The 23849-nt window shown below is 39.4% G+C and overlaps 1 protein-coding gene across 5 annotated transcripts in view; it reads left to right on the forward strand.

Annotated features, from left to right (window-relative positions):
• Positions 1 to 522: 522 nt before the first annotated feature.
• CEP78 (centrosomal protein 78) overlaps positions 523 to 23849 on the forward strand; it is a 30927-nt gene continuing 7600 nt past the window's right edge. For 2 of the 5 annotated variants that reach the window (XM_059656973.1, XM_059656974.1), the window contains exons 1-11: positions 524 to 1092; positions 7559 to 7731; positions 7826 to 7898; positions 8808 to 8911; positions 11214 to 11388; positions 13515 to 13628; positions 15645 to 15709; positions 16092 to 16203; positions 19717 to 19852; positions 20951 to 20996; positions 22935 to 23063. In XM_059656973.1, the coding sequence (XP_059512956.1) occupies positions 840 to 1092; positions 7559 to 7731; positions 7826 to 7898; positions 8808 to 8911; positions 11214 to 11388; positions 13515 to 13628; positions 15645 to 15709; positions 16092 to 16203; positions 19717 to 19852; positions 20951 to 20996; positions 22935 to 23063 (1380 nt within the window). In that variant the 5' untranslated portion in view covers positions 524 to 839. Of the gene's footprint in view, positions 1093 to 7558; positions 7732 to 7825; positions 7899 to 8807; positions 8912 to 11213; positions 11389 to 13514; positions 13629 to 15644; positions 15710 to 16091; positions 16204 to 19716; positions 19853 to 20950; positions 20997 to 22934; positions 23064 to 23849 lie in introns of all 5 variants that reach the window. The other 3 variants (XM_059656975.1, XM_059656977.1, XM_059656976.1) reach the window with 3 other exon arrangements.

A 23849-nucleotide genomic window follows, 5' to 3' on the forward strand; every position in this document is an offset into this window, starting at 1 on the left:
TAAAATAATGCCTAGGAAACAGAAAAGTACTAGGTACTCGAGTTAGCCATCATCATCAGTACACAACAAAGAGATTAGTATTAACCACAGTAATGTCCTGAGTTCGTGGGACATCTTACAATTTGCCAACAACCATGTAAGGGTAAGTAGAAACTACAGCAATTAAAGCGTTTTTGCAGAAATTAACACAGACGTTAAAGATATAATTGACCACAGTTGTTCCTACATCCCCTATTGACTGTACTCCCTCGCCTGGGCGGTGCAAGCCCAGACACTTAGGGGGAGTTTAGACTACTTTTTAAAACGCATTGCTACATCATATCCCATTCTTATTATTTTGTGTCATTTTTAATTATATCCCATTTTTATTCGGATCAATCAGTAAATCCTTTTTGGGAGCCCAGGATTCCTAAACCCCTTACCTCTTGAACCGCCCTCGCCTCGAAGGTCCCGCCCTTGGCCGCAAGCACCGCCCACGAGAGGCGGGGCCTGCGTGCGGACGCACGGCCAGCGCGCTGACGTCCACGCCCCGCCCCGCCCCGCCCCGCGGGCACCCGCCCGCCGGCTGGAGGTGCAGCCCCGCGCTGCCTAGTGTTGGGGGGCGGGCGCCAACGGCCGGCGCCGCGCGGCGGGAAGCGGCGCGGGAGCGCGGCGTCAAGGGGCGACTCAGTTAGGGTCCGGGGCCCTGCGCCTTCTGGCCGACCCGCTGCTCCTGTGCACTCTGCGGAGCCGCAGCCTTCGGGCCGTGAGCGCCCGAAAAGGCGGGAGGCGATCGGGGGCTCCCGGCCGGGGGCGGGCGTCGCCTCCGCCGCCGGTGTCCCCGAGGCCGCCCTCTGGCCATGATCGACTCGGTGAAGGTGCGCCGCGACTCCGCGGCCGACTTCTTCTCGCACTATGAGTACCTGTGCGCGCTGCAGGACGCGGTGCCGCTGCCCGCCGTGCGCGCCAGCCTTCGGGAGGGCGTGCTGGACTTCGACGCCGACCGCCTCCGCTTGGTGGACTGGACGCCGCTCCTGAACACCCTCAAGAGCAATAAAGATCTGCCCCTGATCTCCATCAAGAGCTTCTTCCCATCGGGGCTCGGCGAAACAGGTTTGCAGTTCCCGCTTCTCGTGGTCCGGGTGTCGGTGCCGCGCTGCGGGATTTTAAACGGTGCCAGGTGGAGCCTGCGCGCTGGGCCGGTGGTGGGAGGGCGCGCGGCCCGGGCGTCTTACCCGCTCGGCGACCCTGGGCGAGTCCCTACACGTTAAGCCTGTTTTGTCTGCCTTTCCGTTTAGCCCGCGGTATCCGATTTCGCCGATGTGCTGGCGGCACCAGTGATTGACCCGTCGGGGAAGTGTAGTGTGTCAGTCACCGGTGCCTTACGTGTTATGGCCTCCAGGTCTTTTTTCTTATCTGTAACCTGGGCTTGGCACCCTTTATATCAGCGGTTCTCAACCTGTGGGTCGCGACCCCTTTGGGGGTCGAACGACCCTTTCACAGGGGTCGCCTAAGACCATCGGAAACATATATAATTACATACTGTTTTTGTGATTAATCACTATGCTTTAATTATGTTCAATTTGTAACAATGAAAATACATCCTGCATATCAGATATTTACATTACGATTCATAACAGTAGCAAAATTACAGTTATGAAGTAGCAACGAAAATAATTTTATGGTTGGGGGTCACCACCACATGAGGAACTGTATTAAAGGGTCGCGGCATTAGGAAGGTTGAGAACCACTGCTCTATATGGTGATGGCAAGAATCCCCGGAGTTAACGGTTGTAGAGCACTTAGCACAGTTTGGGACATCAGTAAGCATCCTACAGATGTTACCTAGTTTATGCAATGGCTTCGCCTAGTGCAGAACTCAGCAATTAGGAATTTTGTGCATCCCAGCCTTTTGCTGCATTTCAAGACAGTACTCTCTGTTGGGGGATAAAGAAGTGGGGGGGGGGTGTTTTAATAGTAGCATCATATAGTGGACAGAGCGTAGGTGTGAATGCAGCCTAGGGTTTAAATTCCAGGGTTTACAGTGTGTGAGCTGGGCAGGTTATTTTTGAACTGTAGGACAATTGTAAATTGACATGAAAACCCACTCTTTCCATGGGTTCTTGGAATTAGCAGGTTAGGTGTGTAAAGGATCCTGGCACTTGCACGAGCTCAGTCAGCTCCGAGCCCTGGGGGAGGCTGCAGTGAGCCCAAGCACAGCAGTCAGTACCCTGAAAGAAGTGAGTTCTGGTGCTGTAGTGATCAAATATTGGAAGGGAAGGTCCAAGGAAGGCTCCTTGGAGGAGGCATCCTTTCTAAGAATGTGCAGAAGCGACTCAGAGGGCAGGAAGGGGCAGCTGTGTCAAAGTTCGAGAAATATAAGACTATCTGGCAAAACTAAGGTGGGGGACTAGAACTCCAGGTTTGAGAAAGAAGTGAATTGAGACTAGAATCCTGGTTGGGGGGCAAATAGGGAGGGGCCTTTTCCTCCTTACAGAAGGCAGCTGATTGGGAGGACTGCGAATTGTAATCTAAGTGCCCAAATTAAGATATAAAGGGGGAGGACTGGGTTACAGAGACCAAAGAGACAGAATGGGTGTGGCCTGGTGACCATTTAAAAAAGGGAAGGCAGCAAATCTGGGAGACAGTCTAAAGCAGCACTTTTCTGCCCCATCGACATGATGGCTCAGTGGTTGAGCGTCGACCTATGAACCAGGAGGTTATGGCTGGATTCCTGCCAGGGCACATGCCGGGGCTGTGGGCTCGATCCCCAGTGTGGGGTGTGCAGGAGGCAGCCAATCAATGATTCTCTCTCATCATTGATGTTTCTCTCTCTCCCTCTCCCTTCCTCTCTGAAATCAATAAAAATAAAAATAAAGCAGCGCTTTCCTGTGATAGGCAGAGAGAGCACCATAGGAAAGGATTGAGGGTGGGGATAGGATCTTCATCTTGGATGCTTAAGAGGGGCCTTTGGAGCATCCACACCTGTTTGATGAGTGTTTGAAGGCATGGGAGAAACTGAGGTTACCACAAAGAAGATCCCAAACATCGTAGGCCTGAAAAATGTTTTTAAATAGACACACTTGAATATGTTTATTAACTGAGAAAGTAGCCAACAGAGAGGGAGGGAGGGTGTGAACATCTAGAAGAGGAAATGGTTATTGATTGATTGATTGATTTTTTAATATATTTTTTTATTGATTAAGATATTACATATGTGCCCTTATCCCCACGTTACCCCCTACTCCGCCCCCCCAATGCCCTCACTCCCCCCCTCCCCCCCTGTTGTCCATGTCCATTGGTTAGGCCTATATGCTTGCATATAAGTCCTTTGGTTGATCTTTCTCTCTTACCCCCACCCTCCCCTACCTTCCCTCCAAGGCCCGACAGTCCAATCAATGCCTCTCCGTCTCTGGATCAGTCCTTGTTCATCAGTTTATGTTGTTCATTATATTCCACAAATGAGTGAGATCATGTGGTGTTTATCCTTCTCTGACTGGCTTATTTCACTTAGCATAATGCTCTCCAGTTCCATCCATGCTGTGGTAAATGGTAAGAGTTCCTTTTTCTTCTTCTTCTTCTTAAAGAATACCTTTCAGCATTTCATATAATGCTGGTTTGGTGGTGATGAACTCCTTTAGCTTTTTCTTATCTGTGAAGCTCTTTATCTGACCTTCAATTCTGAATGATAGCTTTGCTGGATAAAGTAATCTTGGTTGTAGGTTCTTGCTGTTCATCACTTTGAATATTTCTTGCCACTCTTTTCTGGCCTGCATGGTTTCTGTTGAGAAATCAGCTGACAGTCGTATGGGTACTCCCTTGTAGGTAACTGACTGTCTTTCTCTTGCTGCTTTTAAGATTCTCTCTTTGTCTTTTGCTCTTGGCATTTTAATTATGATGTGTCTTGGTGTGGTCCTCTTTGGGTTCCTTTTGTTTGGGGTTCTCTGCGCTTCCTGGACTTGTAAGTCTATTTCTTTCACCAGGTAGGGGAAGTTTTCTGTCATTATTTCTTCAAATAGATTTTCAATATCTTGCCCTCTCTCTTCTTCTGGTACCCCTATAATTCTGATGTTGGTACGCTTGAAGTTGTCCCAGAGGCTCCTTACACTCTTTTCATATTTTTGGATTCTTTTTTCTTTTTCGGTTGGGTATTTTTTGTTTCTTCGTATTTCAAATCTTTGACTTGATTCTTGGGATCCTCTTGTCTGCTGTTGGATCTCTGTATAGTATTCTTTATTTCAGTCAGTGTATGCTTAATTTCTAGTTGGTCTTTTTTCATATCCTCTAGGGTCTCACTAAATTTATCAGTGGTTTCCATAAAATTCTTGAAAAACCTTATAAACGTGGCCTTGAACTCTATATCCAGTCATTTGCTTTACTCCATTTCTGTCATTTGTGACCTGTTTCTTTGTCTCCACATTTTTTATGCTTCCCTGTGTTGGTAGAGTGGTTTTGTGTGCTAGTTGTCCTGTAGGGCCCAGTGGCTCAGACTCCCGTTACCTGAGGTGGACACTCTTGGTGCACCCCCTTGTGGGCTTTGTGCACAGTCTTGTTGTAGTTATGCCTTGATTGTTGTAGGATCACTGGGAGGAATTGACCTCCAGGCCAATTGGTTGTGAGAATCAGCTGTGTCTGCAGTGGGAGAACTTCTGTGCTGAAGACACCCTTATGGGGCAAGACTTGCTTCAGTGGGGCTTTGGTGCTCACTGAGTCTGCCCCCTGAGTGTGTCCCTTATGGATCTGAGGAGTTGTAATCCGGATGGTCCCCCTCTGACCACTGGGTACACTGGCTCTTGGATCTAAGGAGTTGCTAATTTAGCCTCTGCCTGAGGTTACCCAGCAGGAGCTACGAAGAGAACTGCAGATTCCCCTTCCTTTTTTGGAGTTTGGAGGTGCCCAAATGAGGCCCAGCTGTGAAGCAATGCAAGCTGCTGTGGGGCCTTGGGCCTTCTCTTGGAAGTTCTGAGTCTGTCTGGCCCAGCTGCAGTTTGTTAGGTAATTTTCAGGTTGCAAAGGGCCAGGGCATTCATATGCAAAAGACTCTGCCGCAGCCTGGGTGGGGTGGGGTCTCAGGGAATCAACAGGGTGGAGCAAGCAGCTATGGCTGATCCTCAGCCCTGCCCTCAGTGTCCCTGTAATTGCTGCCAGCACCTCTGAAGGAAAGCCGCCCTCAAGTTCTGAGTTCTGCCTGCTGCCAGACAGTCCAGTTTCTCCCCGTATGAGTCCTGGGTCCCCAGAGACTTCCGGGAACCGGAGTTCAGAGCAGTCGGGAGCTTGTGACTCCCTCCCGATTCAAAAAGACAGCCTCGTCCTCAGGTGCCAGCACCTTTCCGCACGCGCTCGAGCCTCCGTACCTCTGCACTTTACTTCCGCACCTCCTCTGAGTCTCCGTGTGCTTTTCTTTTTCCTTCTAGTTGTAGAATTTCCACTCAGCCAGCCTTCCTATAGTTCTGGATGATGTCCGTTTTGTCTTTTCGTTGTATTTTTGAAGTTGTTGTGGGAGGCAGCAATTTCTGGTGTTTACCTATGCCACCATCTTGGTTTCTCTCTGATTGATTTTTTAAAAAACCTGAACATTTGTCCTGTGCCAGGCCCTTTTCTAGGCTCTGGGATTCACACCATCTGTTACCTCCTCTGCAAGGACAGTTCAACTTATCCTCTGGTGAAGAGAAGTTAGGTTATTCTCTACATCGTATTCAGCTATAGGAACTGTTCTGTACCTCTGAAGCCTTTAACTGAAGTAATAACTTATAAATCAAAAGAAATTACACTTGAGTGGGACCTTAGATCAAGGCCACTGTACTTAATCTTGCCTAATATTTTACATTGAATGTAAGAAAAATGTATTACATAGATCATTCTCTTCAGAGTTCCTTCACTGAACCTTCTTTATCGCTTGCATCCAGTGGGTCTAGGTCAGTGGTGGCGAACCTATGACACGCGTGTCAGAGGTGACACGCGAACTCATGTTTTTGGTTGATTTTTCTTTGTTAAGTGGCATATAAATATCAAAAATATAAGTCTTTGTTTTACTATGGTTGCAAATATCAAAAAATTTCTTTATGTGACAGGGCACCAGAGTTAAGTTAGGGTTTTTCAAAATGCTGTCACGCCGAGCTCAAAAGGTTCGCCATCACTGGTCTAGGTTATAGATTTTAACCTCCTAAATTTTCTTCTTCATCCTTAATTACATTTTGCCTGGGCTATTACAGAAGCTTCTGGCTGGTTTTGCTGTCCCTGAGTTCAGTTTCTCTCAGTTCATCTGCCTACTCGACTAGTCTTGAGTGATCTTCTAAAATGAAAAGATATGCTGCCCAGCTGGCATGGCTCAGGGTTGGCCTATGAACCTGGAGGTCACAGTTCGATTCCTGATCAGGGCATATGCCCAGGTTGTGGGCGTGATCCCCCAATGCGGGGCATGGAGGCAGCCAATCAGTGATTCTCTGTCACTTTTGATGTTTCTATCTTTCTCCCTCTCCCTTCCTTTCTGAAATCAATAAAAATTTATTTTATAAAATAAAATGAAAAGATACGTTTAAAATAATGCTTATAATGGTTAATGCCCACAGGATTAGTGCATGTTGGTTTGTACAGCTTGTGTTCTGCACAGAGGTTTGAAATCTGAGCTGTGCTCTGCCAGGTCTCATGGAGCTAGATGGCTCTGAGGATGGGGTGCTTTTTCTTATCTGAAGTAGGTACCTCTTTCTAATCCTTTCCTTTATCTAACTGGCCCTTCAGCAGTGGGGTCCTTTTTTCTACCCTGCAGAGGCACCCTGATCATCATCTGTGGGATTAAAACCATACTCTCTCCCAAACCTACTTCGGCCAGCCTCTCTATTTTAATTTCTATCTCTTCCCCCACTTGCACCCTAGCCTTTTTTGTCAGTGCCTGGCAGATGTTGGCTTGGAAGTCTTTGCCTATGTGCTCCCTCTATAGTTAATGCACCTCCCACTCGACTCTGTGTAGTTATTCTCATCTTTCTAGGTCAGAAATTTTAACCTTTTTCATCTCATAGCACACATAAACTAATTACTAAAATTCTTTGGTACATCAAAAAATATATTTTTTGCCAATCTGACAGAAATAGATATGATTTTTATTCATTCACACTAGATGGCTATTATGTTGGCTGGGTTTTTTGTTTGTTTGCTTACATTGTTTATGTTTCTATATCTTATGTGGTTGAAGTTTTGAGTTTACATGTGTCCCTCCTTAAAGAGGGCTTTAAGGGTAGACGTCATTTCTATGCCTTAGCACAGAGGAGATGCTTTTTATTTTTTTTAATACTCACCGGAAGTTGTGTTTTTTGTTTTTGTTTTTATTGATTTTAAAGAGAGAGGAGGGGGGTGCGAGGGAGAGAGAAAGAGAGAAGAGAAGAGGAGAGAAACATCCATCAGTTGCCTCCTGTATTCTCTCCAACCAGGGATCAAACCCAAAACCTAGGTATGTGCCCTGACTGGGAATCAAACCTGCCCAAAACCTAGGTATGTGCCCTGACTGGGAATCAAACCTGCGACCTTTTTAATAATGATAAAATGTATGGTTGAAATCACTAACTTTATAATCCTTTTGCTTTAGGTTCTGATAGAAATAAAGTTTGCAGAAGTCGAGTTCCTGCAATAAGAAACAAGGATGTGACCTTCCAGCTATGCAAAGCTCTTAAATGCTGTTTAAGTGCATCAAATGCTCTCAAGAACCTGGAACTAAATGGACTAGTTCTGAGAGAGAGAGATTTAACTATTTTAACAAAGGTAAGCCTTCTCCATTGTGTCCTGAGAACATTTAATAGTTGCTTTTGAGGGAAACTGAACCAATAAATTTTTTAACCTTTTCTCCCCATTAAAGGGATTGAATAAATCAGCTACTTTGGTGCAACTGTCTCTAGCAAATTGTCCGATTGGAGATGGAGGTTTAGAAAGTGAGTCTTAATCTTACTTAAGTCTCTTCTCATCAGACTAGTCTTATGATTCCCTACATGCCATGTTAATTCCTATCTGGATCTTTTCTTGGTGCTGCCTCTATCTGAATTGTTTCTTGTGCCTGCTCAAACCTTGGTCCAATATCACTTGTACATGAAAGCTCATCATGCGCAATACTTTCTGAATTAATTTTACTTAAGGTTGCGTTAAGCTACAGCTACACAAATACGTAATATTTTGTATTTATTGTTTGTTTTTTATGTTTGTTCATCTCTAAGAAATATTATGGGAGGGGAAATATCAAAATATAAAGAGGAAAAAAAATCAGTATTATTTTTCAATCGTCAGAACACCTATATGCAACCATAATTATAATGCACTATGGTGTGTGCTAAAATAGGAAATATATGCAAAGTACTATGAAGGGTAAGAAGCCTGCATTTCAATTTGAGGGAACCAAGTTTTGAGGTCCTCTAACGTATATTGCTCTAGTATGTTGTATATCACCTAGTAAAATTTTGGATTTATAATTTACATTTAAATTGTTGATTGATAATCGAGATGAGGTTATAGGAAATGAAAATAGGAAGCTTCGGCTTTTTAGTTTTCCTATGTCTCAAAAGCTTGATAGTACTTTACTGAGAGGTTAGGAATAAAGTTTGCAAAATTTAGAGTCCATTTTTAGCACCTATGTAGAATTAAACTTGTTATAAACTGGAATAACGCTTTGTTACTGCCATGTTTTAGAATGCACCAATCCATATCTGTTCTCTGCAAAAATCGTAGATGATGGTTTTTAGAGTACAGCTATAAACCTCCAGTAGACTCAAGAAAAGTGAGTAAATCAAGATTGACCAGACTCTATAGGCTCTTTATCTTACCGCATATGGTTTTTTCCCCCCGTTTAGTTGTTTGTCAAGGTATAAAGAACTCTGTCACTCTTAAGACAGTAAACTTCACTGGGTGTAATCTGACGTGGCAGGGAGCAGTTCACATGGCCAAGATCTTAAAGGTGATTTTGTTTACATTTTCATGAAAACATACTATGTGATTGAAGCACATTACTATTTTGATTCAATATGGCAGTTATTTTCATCTTTTGATACATGTGGTAATTATGGTTTTAGTTTTGTTGGAAGAATATGACCAGTTTTTAGTTTGGGGTTCTACCATTTAGTAAAAATGGTCCACTTAATCTGAGAAATCAGAGATTGAATGTAAAAACATAAACAATGCTTTTATGTATTTTTACTTATTCAAAACATTTATTGTGATACTATGAAGAAAGTTCAAATGACTTAAATGAAAAAAATAAAATATTTACTGTTAACTGCTGTAATTTATAAACTAATAAAAATCACTATTTTAGCATTTTGTAAATATCGTTTTTAAAATAATGCTTTAACAACTGTACAGTGGTTATACCTACTATATTTAGGCCTAAAATTACTTACTGATACTTTAACTTAAAGCCTTTTTTTAATAGTTTGATGGCATAAGTCAGGGATAGGTAGACTATGGCTGGTGAGCCAAATTCAGCCCCTCACCTTTTTTTTAAAAGGTTTTTCTGGAACACCTTTGTTAACATAGTAAGTATGACTATTTTCACCCTGTACATCGAGTTGAGTAGTTGCAGCAGAAACTGTATGGCCCACAAGCTGAAAGTTTTACCTTTCGGCCTATACAGAGGAAGTCCATTGACCCCCAAGAAAACAGTTAAGAGCAAGGATTCTAAAAGCAAATGGCCTGTGTTCAGATTCCAGCTCTCCCATTTCATAAACTCTGTGCCTTATTATGTGGGTTAAATGAACTAATCCTATATAATAAAAGGGTAATATGCAAATTGACCCTAACAGCAGAACCACTGGGAATGACTGGTCACTATGACACACACTGACCACCAGGGGGCACACGCTCAATGCAGGAGCTGCCCCCTGGTGGTCAGTGCACTCCCACAGGGGGAGCTCTGCTCAGCCACAAGCCAGGCTGATGGCTGCCAGTACAGCGGTGGTGGGGGGAGCCTCTCCTGCCTCCTCAGCAGCACTAAGGATGTCAGACTGCAGCTTAGGCTTGCTCCCCACTGGCAAGTGGATATCCCCCAAGGGCTGCCGGGCTGCCAGAGGGATGTTTGATTGCCAGCTTAGGCCCAATCCCTCGGGAGCAGGCCTAAGCCAGCAGGTGGTCATCCCTCGAGGGGTCCCAGACCGCAAGAGGGCACAGGCCGGGCTGAGGGAGTCCCCAACCGCCCGGGTGCACAAATTTTTGTGCACCGGGCCCCTAGTTTTGTATAAAATAGTGCCTGGCATGTAATAAGCACTATGTAAATGTTTGCTGTTATTTCCACTGTTGCTTTAATAAGTTATTGTTAATAGAAAAACAACACTAATATTTTCCTTTTATAATGTCATAAGAACTTTCTTGTTCAAGAATGTAATGAGATATTTGCTCTTATTTTTAAGTTTCTTAGAGAAAGGGGGAGGGAGGGAAAGAAACATCAATGTGAGAGAGGAACATTGATCGGTTGCCTTCTATACATGCCCCAACTAGGACTGAACCCAAAACCTAGGTTATGTGACCTGGCCAGGAATCAAACTGTCACCTTTTGGTGTATGGGATAACACTGCAACCAACTGAGCCACTCTGGCCAGGGCAGATTTTTTTCTTTTATCGTCAGTTTTTCCTGTTGCCAAAATTTATTTTATAAATATAGAGAACTGAATATGCCTTTCATACAATACCTGTGGTTAAAAATCAAACCATCAGTTTTGTAAGGCATGTCAGACTGGCTTTGCATACACAGTTGGTTTGTATATCCTAAGTAGTATTGGAACCTCTGTATTTATTTTTGTATCATTTAAGAAACTTGTGTAGTATATAATGTACATAAAATATATGCACAGAATTTCGTGTATATAGTTTACTAATAAATAAGGTACATGTTTTTAAAATGTGGAACGCCCAGTCAAGCATTTAGAGACCTCTGAAGAACAGAATTTAGAGCCTCAACAATGCTAGAATTTAGAATCTATTTCCTGACTTGGCAGATAAAGAAAATAAAACTCATAGAATGTAATTGAGTTGTCAACATATATCTAATCAACACAGGCCATCCAATGCTGAAGCCTTATAACTGGCAGACTAGAATCTGGGTCACTGGGCCCCTAAACCACAATTGAGTAAACTCTTCAGTTGACTCTCCTGGCATATATACTGGGTGTGTGTGTGTGAATCTCAAACATAATAAGCCATACTCACTATGCATATCCGGTTCCTATATTCAAGTGACTTACTTTCATCTTATTAAACCTTTCAAGTATCAGACCATGAGAAGACATGAAGAAACCTGGGCTGAGAGTCTTCGTTACCGGAGACCTGATCTTGACTGTATGGCTGGCTTGAGGCGCGTCACTTTGAATCGCAACATGCTCATTGGTGACTTGGGTGCAAGTGCTTTTGCAGAAACTCTTACTGAGGATTTATGGCTTAGAGGTAAATTCTAAAATTGAAAATATTGAATTTTATAATATTAAATTAGTTTTTGGCATAATATCGTCGTATTTTTTAAAGCCTCATTTTTTCCTAAATTTTTTATTATGCTTTTAAACTTTTCTTAAGAGTTGCATATATATATATTAATTATCCATAATCTTAATAATTCCCAGGCATAATCACTGTTCATTTTGATATATGCACTTTCAGTCTATTTTTTTATAAATATATTTGTACACTTAGAGATTACAAAAATGGAATTGTAGTGTACTTACTATTCATATCCCTACTTTTTTTTTTCAGAGAGAGATAAAAACATCAATGATGAGAGAGAAACATTGATCAGCTGCCTCCTGCACCCCCCCCCCGCCCCCCCCCCCAGAATCGAACCGTGACCTCCTGGTTCATAGGTCAACACTCAACCACTGAGCCACACCAGCCGGGCCATATCCCTGCTTTTTTCACTTAATGGAATGTTATGTAGTACTCCATTATATTGCTGTGCAATAGTTTAATCAATTATTTGCAATTAGATTTAGACAGTTTGTGCTTTTTTCTGTTGGTAACTGTGTATAGTGAGCATTCTGTATGTACATCTCTGTGTTTGTCAGGATTACTTCTGTAGAATATGTTACTAAAAGTGGAATGAGCAAGTGTGACATATTTATAAGACTGGATATATGTTTCCAAATGGCCTGCCAGAAATACTGTACCAATTTATAATCTACACTACCAGTGTATGTGAGACCTGCACCCTCACGAACACTGGCTTGTTTCAATTAAATGCAAGTTGGGTTATTTCAAATTTTGTAATTTTTTTCATTTAGTATAGTATGAACATCTTAACAAGTCAGTAAATTTACATCTGCCACATTATTTTTAGTGGCTGTTGAGAGTTCCATAATATGAATATGCTATACTTATCTTATTCATTCTCGTCAGATATATAAGCTATTTCCAGTTTTTCACTATAATAACGCTGTGATACACATCCTTGCCTACATCTCTGATTATTGTTTATGGTTAAATTCTTAGAAAAAGAATACTTCTGGGTCAAGAGTATGCACATTTTAAAGGCTTTTGCTATATGGTTTTGGCCTAATCTGATAAGAAAACAGTCACATTTGATTGTCTTAATTTGTATTCATTTGATTTACTAGTGAGATTTACTGGCTTTCTTTTTTTTTATCAGTTTGGCTAGTTGGATAATTATATCCTGTGTCCATTCTGTGGTAAGAGTTTGTGAGTGTTATATCATATTCTCTTAGATCCATATATCTGACTTCTTATATCTGTGTACCATGAGGTTTTGAAAGACTCCAGCTATTTTAATGTAATGGTATATTAACACTTACAGTGGTATAAAAACTCTTTTTTTAAAGACTCACATAGTTTCCTCTTATGTATACTTATATCAGTGCTTTTATGATGATCCCTTTGGTTTAGATGAGTAGGTTGTACAACCTCAGAACTAATGGTATTCATGGTCATTTGTTCTTTTCTTTGACCTTTTACCAAGAGAGAGTTCTTGAGTATCATTCTTTCATGGTGGGTTTTTGGCATATTTCACATGTATTTTATTATGTACTCACACATTCTTTGGATTTGTCATTATTTGCATACTCTTAGACTTCTTTTGTCTTTTTTATTCTAAATCTAATGTTACCACATTTTTGTTCTATTTTCCCCTTTTAATTAGTGTTAAGAGTAAATTGGAGCTCAGGATCATGATCGAAAGAATGTACTGCAATTGCTGAGCCCACTCAGTTTTTGCCTATGAGGTTTACACTGCCATTAGCATCCTTGCTAATTAAAAACTGAGATTCTTTTGTGATATTTTTCACTCATAGATTATATAGAATTATTCTTCAACTCTAATTATAAAATATGCTAGATGATTTATTGGTACTAAAGGTAGGATAATCTTGGCATATCCAAGAAGAGTTTTTTTATTGGATTTTGTATTATGTATGCATATACTTTAAAAAAAATTTTTTTCAGTGCCTAATATTAAAACCCTGCCATGACTAGTCTTGTACAGGAATTTTCCACACATGAATAAGTGAGAGTTGTCTGTGTTAAATCTATACAGAATTGGCAAGTGACTTTTTGTCTTTCATCAATAGCACTTGACCTGCAGCAGTGTGGCCTCACCAATGAAGGAGCAAAAACTTTACTAAAGGCCCTTGAAAACAATAGAACTCTCGTCATTCTGGATATAAGAAGAAATCCACTTGTTGGTATGTCTCCCCATTTTTTTTAATGGTTAACAAATAACATAAAAATTATTTGTGTATTGACAATTTTTAAAACCTAATGTGTTTACTTTCCTAATCTTATACTTTTGTAGCATAAAGTCTTATCCTCATGGAACTTATATTCTAGTGGAGGAGTTCAGATAGAAATGAGTAAACAGATAAGTAGTATCATTTTATATGATAAGAAGTACAAAGATGCCTTGCGGGAAGGAGGCACGTAGGACTGTATTTGATAGGTTTGTCAGGGGACAGCTTTACTAGAGAAGTGACATTCAAGTGGAAGAGACCTGAGTGAAGAGAGGGGCAAGCCATGGAAGATCTGGGGAAGCACATGCCAGGACAGGAGAGCAATGCGTGTGCAGGCACATAGGTGGCAGGGTGGATGGAGTATTTAAGGAAAAACAAGGAAGCCAACGTGGCCAGAGCACTGAGTGAGGAAGAACATGGTATGCTATGAGGTCAGGGAGCTAGCCAGGGACCTGATTTTGTAAGGTCTTAAAGGTCAGAGGAAGGACATGGCTTGCTCTAAATGAGCAAAGGATTTTGAGCTGGAAAAAGGCATCATCTGGGAAGTGTTTCAATAAGATGACCCTGGTGTGGAGACTAGACTTGTGGGGGGATAAAGAAGCAAACAGGGCCCCAGCTGGTTTTGCTCAGTGGATAGAGCATTGGCCTGTGGAGTGAAGGGTCCCAGATTCGATTCCAGTCAAGGGCACATGCCTGGGTTGTGGGCTCGATCCTCAGTAGGGAGCATGCAGGAGGCAGCCGATCAATGATTCTCATCATTGATGTTTCTATCTCTCCCTCTCCTTTCCTCTCTGAAATCAATAAAAATATGTTTTTTTTAAAAAAGAAGCAGCAGCAGCAAACAGGGAGACCAGTTTGAAGACTATCACAATGGTCCAAATAAGAGATGGCTATGGCTTACCTTAGGGTGGCAAGTTGCAGCTGGTGAAAGTGGTTGAGTTCAGATTGTGTTTTGAGGGTGTAGCTAAAAAGACTTGCAGTTAGATCAGGCATGGTATATGAAGGAAATAGCAGTAAAGAAACAAGTCCACCCTAGCTGGTTTGGCTCAATGGATAGAGCATCAGCCTGTAGACTAAAGGGTCCTAGGTTCGATTCTGGTCAAGGGCACATGCCCAGGTTGTGGGTTCGATCCCCAGGGTGGGGTGTGCAGGAGACAGCCGATCAATGATTCTCTCTCATCATTGATGTTTCTATCTCTTTCTCCTCCCTCTCTGAAATCAATATATATATATATTTAATATAAAAAAAAACCCAATGCCCTGACCAGTTTGGTTCAGTGGATAGAGCATCGGCCAGCGGACTGAAGGGTCCTGGGTTCGATTCCAATCAAGGGCATGTACGTTGGTTGCGGGCACATCCCCAGTGGGGGATGTGCAGGAGGCAGCTGATTGATGTTTCTCTCTCATCGATGTTTCTAATTCTCTATCCCTCTCCCTTCCTCTCTGTAAAAAATCAATAAAGTATATTTAAAAACAAACAAACAAACAAAAAAAAACCCCAAAGTGTTTAGACTTGATCTTTGCTGCTGCCAAAACAATAGCCATTGGGGGAGGGGAGAGCAATGTGTGAGGTGGCATACTTTCATCTTGGGTTTTTTGTTGTTGTTTTTTAAATTTATCTTTATTATTGAAAGTATTACAGATATATCCTTTTTCCACCCCATTGACCTCCCTCCACTATGTTCCCACCTCTCACCCCCAGGTCTTCACCACACTAATGTCTGTGTCCATGGGTTATGCATATATGCATATAATTTCTTTGGTTACTCTCTCCCCATCCACACCAACCCTCATCTTAGGTTTTTGAGAAGAAATTAGAATATCAAAGATGGGAATAGGTATACAATTACATTATGAGGATTTCATATTTAATTTTATAGGAAAAGCAATAATTGGTTTCCTTTTGTTTATAAATGAGAATAGCCACTCATTGAAAAACAGTTACTATAATTTCAATTTATTTTACTTTAGATCATTCTGTGATGAAAGCAATTATCAAAAAAGTTCTCCAGAATGGAAGCAGTGCCAACTCAGAGGTATAGTATGTTTCACTTCTCTAGGAAGAATTTCTCTTTCATTGATTTTTTTCTTCTTTTTCTAATAAAATAAAATTACCAGGGTCATTTTTGCCATCTTAAATTAAGTTTTTAGTCAAATGAAATGGCTTTCAGTTTTTTAAAATATTGTGTGATTATTTAATTTGGGGTACCAGAAATACAGATTGTAAACCTTTTCTTAAATTAAAATATCTTAAAATTCCCAATTAAGATATACTTTCCAATTAAGAAAGTAAAATAAATTTTTTATGTTTATAATCTGTCAATTTCCTAGAAAAAAGTTTGTGGTGACTTTAATTATATACCAAACCCTCATAAATTACCTTTATCTGAAATGGATTATTTATTATTCCTCTTCCAGTATCAGTGGATAACTCCTCCATCAGTGAAGGAACCATTGAAAACTGCTAAACAGAAAAAAAAAACTATAATTCTGGGAAGTGGTAGAAAAGGAAAAGCTACTATTAGAATTGGTAACTCTTTGCTCTTTAATGCTACTAAAAGTTATACCCTTTATGTGTTCTGGGGTGCTAAAACTGAAGACTCTTCTCATTGTATGGTTTTTATGGTAACAAACAGGATTAACCACATACATATTAGGATGACTAATTGTTCTGATACAGATTATGAGAATTTGTAGAATGTAGAAATAAATAATTTCAGAATGAGATGCTAATATTTTCTCTTTTTTTTAATTAACCAATTTTCTTGTTTGGGCTTCATAAAAAGTTTATTATTTTGAATGTTTTCTAGTTGTAGAATTGCTGGGTCATAAGGCAGTTCCATTTTTTAATTTTGAGGGGAACCTCCATACTGTTTTCCATAGTGGCTGCACCAATCTGCATTCTCACCAACAGTACACAAGGGTACCCTTCTCTCCACGTTCTCACCAACACTTGTTGTTTGTTGATTCATTGATGATAGCCATTCTGACAGGTATGAATTGATAGCTCATTGTGGTTTGAATTTGCATGTCTCTGATTAGGGAAGTTGACCATCCTTTCATATATCTACTGGCCGTTCCTCTTTGGAGAAATGTCTATTCGGGTCCTTTGCCCATTTTTAAAAATTAAATTAGGGTTTGAGTTGTATGAGTTCTTTATAAATTTTGGGTATTAATCCCTTATCGGATGTATCATCAGCAAATATATTCTTTGGGTTGTCTTTTCATTTTGTTGGTGGTTTCCTTTGCTGTGCAAAACTTTTTAGTTTGATGTAATTCCATTTGTTTATCTTTTCTTTTGTTTCCCTTGCCCGAGGAGATATATTAGAAAAAATATTACTAAGAGAAATATCCAGGATTTTACTGCCTATGTTTTCTTCTAGGAGTTTTATGATTTGTAATCTTACATTTAAGTCTTTAATCCATTTTGAGTTTATTCTTGTATATGGTGTAAGAAGATGGTCTAGTTTCATTTTTTTACATGTATCTGTCCAGTTTTTCCAACAGCATTTATTGAATAGATTGTTTGCCCCATTTAAGTATTTTTTAAAATATACTTTTATTGATTTCAGAATGGAAGAGAGAGAGAAAGAGACAGAGAGAAACATCAATGATGAGAGAGAATTATTGATTGGCTGCCTTCTACATGCACCACACTGGGGATCAAGCCCGCAACATGGGCATATGTTTGACTAGGAATTGAACCGTGAACTCCTGGTTCATAGGTCAACGCTCAACCACTGAGACATGCTGGCTAAGCCCTAGTTACACTTTTTAATGCATTCACAAGGTTTCATTGAGTTGATTGGTCAATTTTTTAAATTGGTGAAAAATTGCTAATAACCTAAATATTAAGTAATTTTTGTAAAACGTCTTCATAAATACAACTTTCTTTTTTTATTAAAAAATGTGTGTTTTTGATTCTCCATTAATTAACTTGTTTGGTCAATAATATATTAAATAGCCCTGGGTGGTGTGGCTCAGTGGTATTGCATCGGCCTGCACACCAAAGGATCCAATGGAAAAAATATCCTTAGATAAAGATTAAGCAAAAATAATAATAATATGTTTAATAGTAGTTGGTGAGAGTATTTATTAAATCAAAAGAAACCTTATATGCCGAGACCGGTTTGGCTCAGTGGATAGAGCGTCGGCCTACGGACTGAGAGGTCCCAGGTTCGATTCCGGTCAAGGGCATGTACCTGGGTTGCGGGCACATCCCCGGTGGGGGATGTGCAGGAGGCGGCTGGTCGATGTTTCTCTCTCATCGATGTTTCTGACTCTCTATCTCTCTCCCTTCCTCTCTGTAAAAAAATCAATAAAATATATTAAAAAAAAAAAAAAAAAAAAAAAAAACCCAGGAGTGTCTGTCTCAGATCTGGTCACTTTAAAAAAAAAAAAAAAAAAAAAAAGAAACCTTATATTTTGCGTATAGTTTTTATTTCCAAACAGTGATATTTTAATAGTCAAGTAGTATATACAAAGAAATTGAGAGTATTACCCTAATTATATATTATTAAAAGTTTATATCATGCGTAAGAGTCTTAAAAGTAACTAAGTTACTGTTTTGATATAATATTAGAAGTGGAAACATATATAAAACATTTACATATTAAAAAATAATTAGGAATTCTATAATTTTAGTACCTGGCATCATGGAATGAGAATAGAAAAATTAAAAATTTTTTTCTTAGCACGGTTAAACAAAGTGGAAATGTACAAATTTTTGAGCTCGCTGAGCTATTTTAAGAGTAATTTTATTTCTTGGGCTTTTTTTTGTATTTGCCTCAGTTATTTGGAGACATAGAGGTAAGCCAAATAAGTGTCTGGCTATATAGTTAGATCCAGGCAAGGTTATGGGTTAAATAATTGTGTGAATTGTGTCACATTTATATGGTAATGATGTGTACAGAAAGAAAATAGGAATTTATTAGAATTTTTTAAATCTAACAAGAGAAGTGTAAATTCTTTTGGTTTTTATTACAAATATATTTGCTTTCATTTCTGAAATTAAAGGAAAAGGTATACACATACAAACCACACATACACAAACATTATTTGTTAGAGGGTAATTAAATAAATAAAAATATAATAGTATAAGATGAACTGACTGAGGTCCTATATATTTTAAGAGATAATGTAAATATATCCAGAGAAATCACAGAGAATTATGTGATTATCAATAAGTTACACTACATGAAATATTTGTCCTTTACTACCACATATGCTGTATTTTACATACTAATGTTGCTTAAGTAGATCTTCTATAGTAAAATAGATTTCAAGGATAAATATAACCATATATTATTTGTTTTCAGTAATAGTGAAAATACTTAAATGTGAATTTTAATATATGGTGTGTTATAAAGAAAATATTAAAATGTAGGCTAGTTTTTGATACCAAATATTTCATGTAATGATACTTAACTCTTTAGTATTGAAATGTAGGATAAGTCTCCATATTTTGCTTTTTTATCCAATGGGTTTTATTTCTTTTGTATTTTCTACATGAAATCAAATGAGCAATGAAGGTCAACAGACTTATAGTAGAGTAACTTTGATTACCTACCACCCAGGAACTTTCAGTCTTGTAGCCTTGATCATTTTTACATAGCAAAATTAATCTTAAGTTGAAATTTTGGTCTACTTCGGAAGATTCTGTTTAGCAGGAGTCGTGGATGTATCTGTTTCTCTATCTTTGAAATTCAGAAATGCCAAAGGTATTTTGAAATTCAATAAACTAAATGTTTCTGCATGGTACATAAAATATATCCTGTATAATTTTCTTTCCTTGACATATTTTTTATTCACTTTTGCATATTCTGCACTGTTAATGTATTTTAGTTAAAATATTAACTTGTTAAATATTTTTAAACAATGCTGGCCTATGTAAAAACTTTTTTATAAAATGACTGTTTTTAATGGCCTTGGCAACATTTTTAAGTGCCTGCTTGTATTTTTTTTGAAGTATGCATATGTGATAAGTGTTCTGTGGTCCTTGAATGCATCCTGAGTCTTTCTTTTAATGTTTTCTCAAACATAGGATTGGCTACAAAGAAACCTGTAAATAATGGAAGGAAACACTCCCTTGGGAAAGATAATTATGCTCCTGAACCTCTACCGCCTGGCGTGTCTGGTTTCCTGCCATGGCGTACTGCAGAACGTGCAAAAAGGAACAGGTACAGTATTTTTATTTCCTATCTTTAGGAGTTTCTATTATGTAGGAAGGAGGTCTGTGGCTGTTTCTATAGAGAATAAAGATAACTCACACAATGTTTTTGCCTAGTGCACCTTTAAGGAAGAAAAACTAAAGGTAATTATAATTGGGAATTTAAAGTTATTGCTTGAGTATCACAACAGATGTAACCCAGTGGGAGTCAAGAGGAGACTAAAATTATCTCTAATTGTGTGAGTGAGAAAGGTTTCATTAAAGGCTGGTACAGTTGAGCCAAGCCCTGCAACACAGAAGTAGGAAGAAGTATGGATTAGACTTAATGTTACTCAGTCAACTGTCATAACTCATTTTAGTGAATTACACTAGATTTAACTAGTTTTAGCTGATTGTTTACTCAGGGGATAGCTGTTTATAGTAATATTTGTCATCGAAATGTAGAAGTCTTTTTAAATTGTTGAACTATAATTTTAGGCTTGCCAGTGAATTAGATTGCTATAAATTATTTTCAAATGACTTACTTGGTAGTATTCAAGAAACTGGGGTTTGACAATTGCTTAAGAAAACAGAATTGATTTTAAATAGGACTTGAAGTAGGTACTATGTAAAATATTAAATTGCTCACATTAAATCTATCATGTATAATGATCAGTTATACATTGGAGTCTCCATTGGACGACTGCTAATGTGAATTATTATTGTATAAACTATAGTGCTGAGGTCCCAGTCTTTGCACATTAGTTTTATAACTTAGTGGTTTCGTATCTTTTTTTTGAGACACTAACCTCAATCCATCCTAGTCTTAGGAGTCATAAATTGAAGAACCATTAATATCACCATTAAAGAAGTTAGACTAGAAATCTCAACCATCCTGACATAGGAACTGAAGGTGCCTCTCAGCAGTTCTGAGTTATCACAAAGCCAATATGCTAAATTCTGTTCAATTGTCTCCATAGCAGAGTTAGGGGTGCTAATTTTGAGCTTATTTATTGTTATACAAAATTCTATATGGATATGGTACATAATCTGACAAGTTTTATTAACTGGGGTTAACTGATGATGTACTTATATTAAAATATAATTTTATTTGTTGATATTTCTTTAGGGGTTTCCCATTGATCAAAACTCGTGATACATATAATCAGTTGCAGGTATGTAGCTGTCATATTTATGGCACATAGGGGGTTGAAGTGGAAAAGGTGCAAGTTTGTTCTCTCTGCTTTTTAAACTTAACAGTCTTGCAAGAAACATTTTCCTTCCTTTTAAACTCGTCATTTAAAACTTGTCAGGCCACTCTCCCAATGCCACCTTGTAGTTGTGTGGATATGGCACACACTGGGGCCTTGTGGCTTCATCTGTATCAGTAAACAAGGAAGCCATTTCTCTAGTCCACAAATCAGCTGTTACCCAGTGAATGAATGTGACTGCCATTACTGATCCAGTATGTGTAGCTGTCATAGTTAAGAATGTTCTGATGTTTTCAAGAAATGTTATCTGGGGCTATATAACTTTCTTATCCTAAAGCCAAAATAAAGCAACACATCCCAAAGTCTCTGCTCTCTCAGAACACTTCTCCCTGTCTCATCAAGACCACACATACTTTCTGTCATACTGCCTCATGGCCTTAGAGCACACGAATCCTCAGTATCAGGTTCTCCTCCCAGCTATCCTGGGAGACTGTGTGGTTGCTCTGTAAAAAATAGCACTCCTGGGATTGAAAGAATAGCACTCTGGGCATCATTACCACCTCTGCCTGCCCAGAAGAGTGTCTGTCTTGTTCTACTGTTGGGACCTTCCTACACTGCAGGGTTTGCTGCTTGTGGTTGAAACACTATCTTAGTGACTTGTCCTCGGTGCTGTCCTCGCACACTTCTTTTTGATCTGTAAACTTTTTACAGGGTTGAACCAGGTCCATTTTTTAAATTTTGGAAATACTATATTGAACAACATTCCACTGGCAGTGAAACTTGACAGGAGAGTTGTATTAGTACTACACACACTTTGTCTTAAGGATGATGAGAAGAAGAGGTTTTTGATGGGTCACTTTTAGTTGTGTATGGGTGTGTGATTTATTTTAAAATTCTAGTGTTTTGCTTTCAAATTATTCTTCTAATTCTTTATACATCTACTAGAGGCCTGGTGCAGGAATTTGTGCACAGGTGGAGTCCCTGGGCCTGGCTGGCGATTGGGGCCAGTCAGGGCCCATCAGGGCTGACTGGAGGGGAGGGACTGCGGGAGGTTGGCCCGCTGAGGGAGGTTGGCTGTGGGAACACACTGACCACCAGGGGGCAGCTCCTGCCTTGAGCATCTGCCCCCTGATGGTAAGTGCACCATCATAGGAACCGGTCAACAGGTCATTTAGTCAACCGATTGTAATGATCACTTAGGCTTTTATATATATAGATATATATGATATATTTCTATTGATTTCAGAGAGGAAGGGGGGAGGGAGGGAGGGGGGGAGAGAGAGAGAGAGAGAGAGAGAGAGAGAGAGAGAGAGAGAGAGAGAGAGAAAGAACCATTAGTGATGAGAGAGAATCATTGATCAGCTGCCTCCTGTATACCCCTCACTGGGGATGGAGCCTGCACCCAGGCATGTGCCCTTGATCGGAATCAAACCGGGGACCCTCAGTCTGCAGGCTGACACTCTATCCACTTAACCAAACCAGCTAGGGCTTCTAATTCTTCTTTATCACTCCCTTCCTGGTGGATTTTCTTCTAAAAATGTAATTTTCTTTCAGACTTTTTGTGTCCGTTAGTAAAGAATAAATTTCTAATCGCAGTATAAAATTGATCTGAGAAAAAATGTTTACACTGGCCCGTCCATGGCTTATGTGAAAGACATTTAAAAAAATACTATGGTCAATTCCAAATATTAATCCTAACCATATACAACATAATTCCATACAGTAATACAGATAAAATAAGTTCCTGTCATTTTACCTTATCATTGCTTGATTTACACTAAGGAGCAGTGAAAAATATTTATAAATAATAACTGATAATTCAGATCACTTTTCTTAAGTGTCTTTTAATATTGGGTAGCTGGTTTATCTTATCTCTTATACTTCCTGTCTTCTTTCTTCAAGCAATTAGATTTTCCCGTGACTGTGACAGTAGAGAGTCCTTCCTCCTCAGAAATCGAAGAGGTCGATGATTCTTCAGAAAGTGTTCAAGAAGAACCTGAGAAAACAAGTTTAAAACAAGAAGCATTGCAGGTACAAAGTGACCACTTTGAAAATATAGAGGAGAGTAGGACAGCTTGCATTGTGTCCCCTTAGTAGTGCCTTTGCTTAGACCAAGGTAAAAGATGGATGTTTAAACTCTAAGAAATAAAAATCAAAACATGCAATCACTAATATATTCCCCTTTCCTTAGAACTGTAGAATATATTAGATTTAGGGAGAACCTGAATGATCATAAGATAAACATTCAAGAAATTGAATGAGTGTAGTCAGCTGATTCAGTGCTCTTATTTTACAGATCGGGAAATTGACTGTTCTAGCTGAACTCTTTCTATAAAAGGAAAATGTGACTTAATTTCTAGCAAAAGTAGAGTTGAAAACAAAAGTTTTGATGTTGATATTCCCCTTTCCTAAAATAAAAAATTCTACATTATATTGACTAATAAACCTTACATCTTCTACTTGTATGGATAAAAAAAAAATAATTTATTTGTATGACAAATTTTTGCATCTCATATATACTGTATTTACTTCAACTTTAATGCAGAGTTGGTAATTTGTAATAAATAAGGGAAACAGTATTTAGGAGGACCTTGTCTTTTTGTGCTACAAACTCCACATTTAAATTTTTTTAATATGTTTTTATTGATTTCGGAGGGAAAGACAGAAACATCAATGATGAGAGAATCACTGATTGGCTGCCTCCTGCAAGCCCTGAACTGGGATTGAGCCTGCAACCCAAGCATGTGCCCTGACTGGGAATTGAACCACGGTCTCCAGGTTCCTAGATCAATGCTCAACCACTGAGCCATGCCAGCT

Source organism: Myotis daubentonii, chromosome 11 (assembly GCF_963259705.1).
Source record: "Myotis daubentonii chromosome 11, mMyoDau2.1, whole genome shotgun sequence".
NCBI classification, from domain to species: domain Eukaryota; kingdom Metazoa; phylum Chordata; class Mammalia; order Chiroptera; family Vespertilionidae; genus Myotis; species Myotis daubentonii.